Raw genomic sequence first — 7,039 nt, 5'->3', positions numbered from 1 at the left:
CATGGTCACAAGAGTAAAGCTTGGGGGCCCTGGCTTATACCGTTACCGTGTAGTTGTGCGTCTTGTAGTGTTTTTTGTAAATTTCGGCGTTGTTCCCTAATACATACATAAGTATATTTTAGATAATGTTTGGATGTTTTAATAATCAACGAACAAGTATTCTAAATTATTTCGCGTATTTAATATTATTTGAGCGTTATTTTCGAGTTATCCTTTGTTCGAAATTTGAGCGTCGGTCATGGCAAACAAATAAGTCTTTTTAGTAAATTCCAAACATTCCTGTTCATCGCGGCGTCCGATTCGAAGCATTTTATACATAACTCAAAGTTACATTTAATAAATTATATATATGTATAATTTCATAAAATGTAATTGTAGTATGCTGCTGTGTTCGCATGATATGTATTTGTATTATTCTCAGATATCAATTTTTCGAACTAACGAACGAAGATGATACCTTCGTGAAGAAGGGACGACAATTGTGTGTCTGTCAGATACCAATCCTCTCACTGCTTGCCAAATTCTTGTTTCTCTTGTCTGTAGTTTTGTCTGAGTAGCACTGGACCATTTCTCATGATATGGACATATTTGTATTTATTATTTTCTTTCTTAATAGTTAACATAAAATGCCACATAAATGTGCCATGGCAGACTGCATGCGTAAAGCAGGAAATGCTGAAATAATATTGTTTTCATTACCGAAAAATCCTGCTATGTAAGTACACAGTACGTTTTATGTGAATATTTGTTACAAATGTGAGGGAAAAACATTAAAGATGACTTTATCCTTTGTAGCTGAGACAAGTGGCTCCAGTTTGCGAACATTGATGCCAGAGAAAATAGGAGCATTCGCATATGTAATTTAATGTTTAAATGATTTTAATTTTTAATTAATTTAAAAACTTAATTGTATAATCGTGCATACATATTTCAAAAAATATATTGTATGTTTATACTGTACAATAATTTATTATATCCTACCTCTCTTTTACCTTTTACTATTATGTATAAATAATTCTTAAGTATAAACTAATGTAACTATACTATATAACTAAGTGTAAGTATAAACTTATATTACTTAATTGTAACTTATGTTTCATAATTATGTATACTTCATTACATCATAGAACTTCAATCTTTTTACAGAAATCTTGTCGCAATAATGATGCGCAACACTTTTTCATGATACACTTTATACACTATGTTTTAACTTTTACGTTATTACAAAATATAAATTGTAGCATGAAAGATTTGTTATGCGTCTTTATTGTGATGCAAGTTCACAGAATTCAAATTTGTGACCTGAGATTTCTGGGATTATAGAACTACGGAGCAACTTGCGGAGTGAGGCGAAAGGAGGGGGTGTTTAATACGGTCCCCACTCACCAGAGGGCACTGAAACTCGTATACGATTTTTTATACAGCGCTCTTATGAGTCCTTCCACTCTATCTAATCCTCTTTGATATACATATATACACTTCGTAAAAAATCTTATAAACAGTGAAGAATTTTATAAATGTTCTACATATGTTAATAAGTTGATAATTGATGTGTAATATATGAAACCGTAAGATGTATAAATTAGAATTAACAAATTATTAAATGAATAATATTCATAAAATAAAAAATAAGTTGATAATGATAATGTACTAATATAAAATATAGCAACTATAATAACAAATTATAAATGAGTAAAAACACCAGAAGTGATAAGAAAATAGATTGTGTTTATTTTTAGCAAAATGAGTTTCAACAAAGTAAAAGAAGTCATCGAAGAAGGAGATGTGGTCATTTTATACTTAGGACCCAATAATATGCATTCTTTGGAAGTAACCCAAAAAATTGTAAATAGAAAAGGTAATATGGTTGATAACATCTTTCAAACTATATATGGAGCCCTCAAAGTTTTTTCTCTGGTTGGAGAAAAATATGGTACAAAAGTACAACTTTCACGTGGATGGGGATATGTGCTACAACCAACACCGGAACTTTGGACATTAACAGTTCCCCATAGAACACAAATTATCTATAGCCCCGATATAAGTCTTATTTTGTACTTAATGGATTTAACACCAGGAAACATAATCATTGAGACAGGTTCAGCAAATGTTATACACTATTTTTGGAAATACTGAATTTCTTTTAAATATAAAATTTAAAAAGGAAAAGTTTATATACCTGTCATAAATATGGCAACTAATATAAAGATTTATATACACTATTATTATGTTATATATTCATTTTTATGTTTTATCTGTACAGGCACTGGAAGTGGATCCCTCTCACATGCTCTTATTCGCGCTGTTCGTCCACATGGACATCTTTATACATTTGAGTTTCATGAACAACGTGTAAATGTTGCTAATACAGAATTTAAGAGACATGGTCTTAGTAAATTTGTGACGTTAGGTCATAAAGATGTTTGTATAGAAGGATTTGGAAAAGAATTGAAAAACAAGGTAGATGCAATTTTTTTGGATCTCCCACATCCATGGTTAGCAATTGATCATGCACTATGTACTTTAAAAGAATCAGGTACAGAGTAATTATGCTTAATTAAATATAATTTTTTTCATTGTGATTTTCATTTATAGCTTTACATGAAAATACATAGAAAATTTTATTTTTCTTAATTTATTTTATTTCTAAAGTGTTTTCTGTTACACAAAATTAGTAATAATTAATACTGAGAAATACATGACACAATTTCTTAAATAAATTTAGAGAATTATTTTATTACTTTGTTCCTAAACAGGTGGAAAACTTTGTTCTTTTTCACCTTGCATTGAACAAGTTCAACGTACTTGTGAAAAGTTAATATCAAAAGAATTCATTGAGTTAAATACATACGAGTGCTTACAAAGAGAGGTGAATGTACAATATAAAAACCTTCCTACACTTGATTTGGAATGTCTAAAACATAAGGTTCGTAAAATAGATACAACATATGTGATTGATATAATTTTAATAATAAAATATTGGTAAATATTTTATGTGTAGTGTAAAGTATTATTTTTCATTTAATTTTCGTAGAAAAATATCGTAGATATAATATGTAGCATAAATGGCACGTACTAAGTTTACTTTTTGTATTCAAGACAGTAGTAAAGTTTCGAAATAGTAATGTAAACGTTTTAACTTATGTTTTAGCATGCAGACAAAGATATGGCACAACAAAATGAAGATGAAAAGCAAAATCAAACTAAACTTCTTACCGTAACGCACGCTCGTTCTCTACCTGGTCATACAGGATTTATTACTATTGCTACACTACCCCCGTTATATGCACGAAAATCAGAAATAAGTTTACAGTCCAAAGACTGATTATATTCTAAGTCATGGCAAAAAAAACACAAAATGTTGATTCACCGTAACACTTAGTTTGTTAAAAGTTGATTTGAGTGATATAACTTCAATTCTTTTCAAAATAAAAATCTGTAATAATGGCGAAAGCATTGCAAAACTAGTGAATAATGATCAGATTCTGAACTCCTACTTGTATACATTATAATCTTATTTAGAATTTGGACTACTTTATGTTTCTGCTTTGTTAGGATTCCAAGACAAATAATCGACTCGTGTAGCTGCTTGATATTCTTTTACTAAATATTCAACGACTTCTCGAGAATTGTCCAACTCATCCAAATTTTCTTCAAACATTTTCTCTTTACGAAACTGTTCCAAGAATGCTTCCCTCTTTCGCAGTTTATCATATTGTTGTAAGGCACGATCAAATAACTGAAACATGATAAAAGGCAATTTACAAAAATTATCTTTTCATAATATACACTTATAAATATAGTCTACATTTAATAAATAACATTTTTTAAAATTATATTTAAATAAAATTAATGATTATTTTGTTCAATATTGTATTAAATAATTAATTAATTTAAATATGTACTGTTTGTTGACTGACTATATTAATTAAACATGACAATTTAATATATTTTAACACATCAAAATTTGTATATTATATACAACCTACCGATGATATGTTTGTATGATTAGCTAACATTAAGCCAGATACTCGATGTGTACTTTGTATGTACGGGGATTTTCTCGAAAGAGCTACTTGTATACTAGCAGGACCCCACGGTATAAATTGTGCGAGTTTTCGTTCCCTAATCCTTTGTAATGACTTATGAACTTGTGTTGGGTCTACTTCACCCTATAAAAAAGAGGTATCTATAATTTGTCTATGTTCATATTACTTTAAATTATATGACACTTGCCTGAATGATATTTAAAATAGATATATAACAGTGAAATGCGTTTCTATCTAATGCTGTAGAAACCATCATGTTTTTTGGTTGCAGTAAACGCCTCATGACGTCTAATACAGAAGTTTTTCTCACAGAGGCACCCTATTTAATTATAATTTGTATTATTTTAATGACAAAACTTAAAGTATAATCTTACCTCATTACTTACTTCCTGATCTGTAGTAAGTGGAGTGTAACCCGTCATGAGAAAATGTAAACGTGGTGTTGGAATTAACGGAGCAATTAAACCAACTAAATCATTATTCATGTAAGAAGGATATCTAGTATTGTGAAAATGTGATTTAAGTTATAAGATGATATAAATTATATTATTTTATATCAATATAAATAAAGTAATACGCTACCGAAGTGTAGTAGTGCTAACAGACATTATCGTGGATACAAGTTGATTGATTTGTGTAAAACTGGGATTTTGAATATGAAGTCTATCCAATGCTATTCTGTTAAGTGCAGTATTGTCTAAAACAACAACACAATCGGCACATTGTGTCAATCTTTTCAGCGTTAATAAAGAATTATATGGCTGTACCACTACATCACTGGAAAAAGATAAAAGAATTAACTTCAATTTTTAAATTATTGTAGTATAATAAGATTATTTTATATAAAACATACCTTATTTCATCTTGGTTTGGGAAAACACTATATGTTTCAATTAATTTTTTTGGATATCTGTCTGCAAGAGATTCCAGCATAAAAGAACCCATACCCGAACCTGTACCACCTGCTATAGAATGGCATAGAACAAATCCCTGTAGAAATAAATAACATTATAAACTCTTAAGATACAAATAACTTTTCTTAAAAAGCATATAAGCATACCTCTAGACTATCACTTCCATCAGCCTCTCTATCCAAAATATCAAAAATTTCTTCTTGAAGTTTCTCTCCTTGGTGATAACCAGATGCCCAGTTATTCCCAGCACCACCTCCGTGTTTTGATAAATAAATATTCTCTGGATTGTATAACTTGTGAAAAAAAATTACAGTATTAATAAATATATGTACAAATATGCACAAAGTATATCATTTTAATTAAAACTGATTATGAAGGTAATTTAAATAAATGTAAGATTTAAAAGCTGGTGAAATCTATAATTATTATATAATATATTTAGGGAAATTTGTAATAATAAAAAAGGCAAACCTTTGAATATGGAGAATTCATAATCGTATGTATTACTCTAGGCTCTAAATCTAATAATACTGCCCTTGGTATATAATGTTCATCATCTGATTGGTAAAAAAATACATCTTTTCTGTCAGTTCCTTCCGTCGCATAATCTTCTAAAATACCTTCTGCACTGATACCATGTTCTGCGCATAATTTCTTCCAAAACTCAAATCCAACTAAAAAGTATATAAAAAAGTATATAAATTAAACTTTGTTATATTTTTCAGGAATATAGTATTTTAATACATTACATGACTCAACCTATTAAGATTTGTTTTTATAATAATATAAATATTTAATTAGCTATAATTTAAATCACGTTAATTGGAAATCAAAGAAATTAATATTTTCTACAAAGAAATATTTCGACATATATAACATAACAATGAAACATATTAACACTGAAAATAATTGAAAAAACAGTATAATATACTAGAATCGAAATGACATTTCAATATAAACGTAAACTATAAATTGCTTACTTTGATTGCCACACTGGCCAAGTTGCAACGTTATCATTTCACAAGGCATCTTGAATTTGATATTTACTTCTCACTGGAAATCAGATTACAATTAATTTTACGCGAGGTAGTTTTTCAATTGGATTGACATTTCACACATTACCGGTACATTGACTATTAGTGTTCTCCAGGGATAAATATGACTAACAATAGCATATATGTATAAAGTCTATTAAATATTCTTCAACATTAAGGAACGTATAAGAATTTTTTCATTATTTTACTCTTGACTTTTATATGTTTTACTATTTCTTGAAAAACAATTATGTATGCGAGTAAACACACACACACTAGTTTGTTGATCAAATATACGTGTGAATAGCAATGGGAGCATTCAGAAAGTCAGTTGAAGGGATGCGCCTTTAAGGGTGCGCAGGAGTTAGAACAGATTCCGAATTGACTTCAGCGATAGTCGCGGAAAAAATAGGAAACTCCGGGACAAGGACAGAGAGGGCGATATAACAATTGCAGGAGAGACGAGGACAGGGCAATTAGGCTAGCATGATTCTTGTCAAAGATTTTGAAGCAAAGAAGCAATATTTTCTAATAATTCTGGTTTTAATATATTCGTTACACTTTGGCGGATGCGACTCCAAGGCCTGATTTTGCAATTTCGGCCTTAAAACATTATAAACAATAAAAGTACGGTTTTTTTTTTCTTATAGAAGAAATTTGTTTACATATACTTTTTCCAACATCAGGCCTTGGAGTCGCATCCGCCAAAGTGTAAAGAATATATTAAAAATCAGAATTATTAGAAAATATTGCTTCTTTGCTTCAAAATCTTTGACAAGAATCATGCTAGCCTAATCGCCCTGTCTTCGTCTCTCCTGCAATTGTTGTATCGCCCTCTCTATCCTTGTCCCGGAGTTTCCTACTTTTTCCGCGACTGTCGCTGAAGTCAATTCATGGGTAATACAGCGCGCTGTAAACCGACAAAATCTGGCCCGAAATATGGGTTTGCTTGTCCATAGATTTTGTCGTTATATGAGCATATTCTGGGCTCAATTGGGGCTCATTCGAAAGAAGGAGGTCCAAGGAATGGCGCTCTGATCAT

At 30.1% G+C, this 7,039-nt stretch overlaps 2 protein-coding genes and 1 long non-coding RNA gene across 4 annotated transcripts; 2 read left to right on the top strand and 1 right to left on the bottom strand.

The window, feature by feature from the left end:
* Positions 1-1,158: 1,158 nt before the first annotated feature.
* LOC128897139 (tRNA (adenine(58)-N(1))-methyltransferase catalytic subunit TRMT61A) lies at positions 1,159-3,337 on the top strand. Of its 2 annotated transcripts, none has more exons than XM_054160857.1 (5): positions 1,159-1,568; positions 1,740-1,858; positions 2,264-2,536; positions 2,757-2,926; positions 3,152-3,337. In XM_054160857.1, exons 1-5 carry the CDS (start codon positions 1,561-1,563, stop codon positions 3,323-3,325), a joined length of 744 nt encoding a protein of 247 aa, XP_054016832.1. In that variant the 5' UTR covers positions 1,159-1,560; the 3' UTR covers positions 3,326-3,337. The 2 variants fall into 2 exon arrangements, with proteins under 2 accessions (XP_054016832.1, XP_054016830.1); XM_054160855.1 differs by having other exon boundaries at positions 1,740-2,098.
* Positions 3,338-3,361: 24 nt separating this feature from the next.
* LOC128897131 (tubulin gamma-1 chain) lies at positions 3,362-6,321 on the bottom strand. The gene is made up of 10 exons (XM_054160840.1): positions 6,086-6,321; positions 5,944-6,016; positions 5,435-5,637; positions 5,110-5,256; positions 4,903-5,039; positions 4,632-4,826; positions 4,436-4,547; positions 4,237-4,368; positions 3,990-4,172; positions 3,362-3,739 (listed from the first exon to the last, which is right to left on the bottom strand). The coding sequence occupies exons 2-10, from the start codon at positions 5,990-5,992 to the stop codon at positions 3,536-3,538; spliced, it is 1,362 nt and encodes a 453-aa protein (XP_054016815.1). The 5' UTR covers positions 5,993-6,016; positions 6,086-6,321; the 3' UTR covers positions 3,362-3,535.
* Positions 4,029-4,654, top strand: LOC128897152 (uncharacterized). The gene is made up of 2 exons (XR_008462222.1): positions 4,029-4,185; positions 4,321-4,654. It is a non-coding gene; the product is annotated as an uncharacterized LOC128897152 (long non-coding RNA).
* Positions 6,322-7,039: the final 718 nt, after the last annotated feature.

Source organism: Hylaeus anthracinus, unplaced genomic scaffold, assembly GCF_026225885.1.
Source record: "Hylaeus anthracinus isolate JK02 unplaced genomic scaffold, UHH_iyHylAnth1.0_haploid 11980, whole genome shotgun sequence".
Classification (NCBI taxonomy): domain Eukaryota; kingdom Metazoa; phylum Arthropoda; class Insecta; order Hymenoptera; family Colletidae; genus Hylaeus; species Hylaeus anthracinus.
Note: the sequence above shows the minus strand (reverse complement) of the source record. Positions and strands in the feature narration are given on the sequence as shown.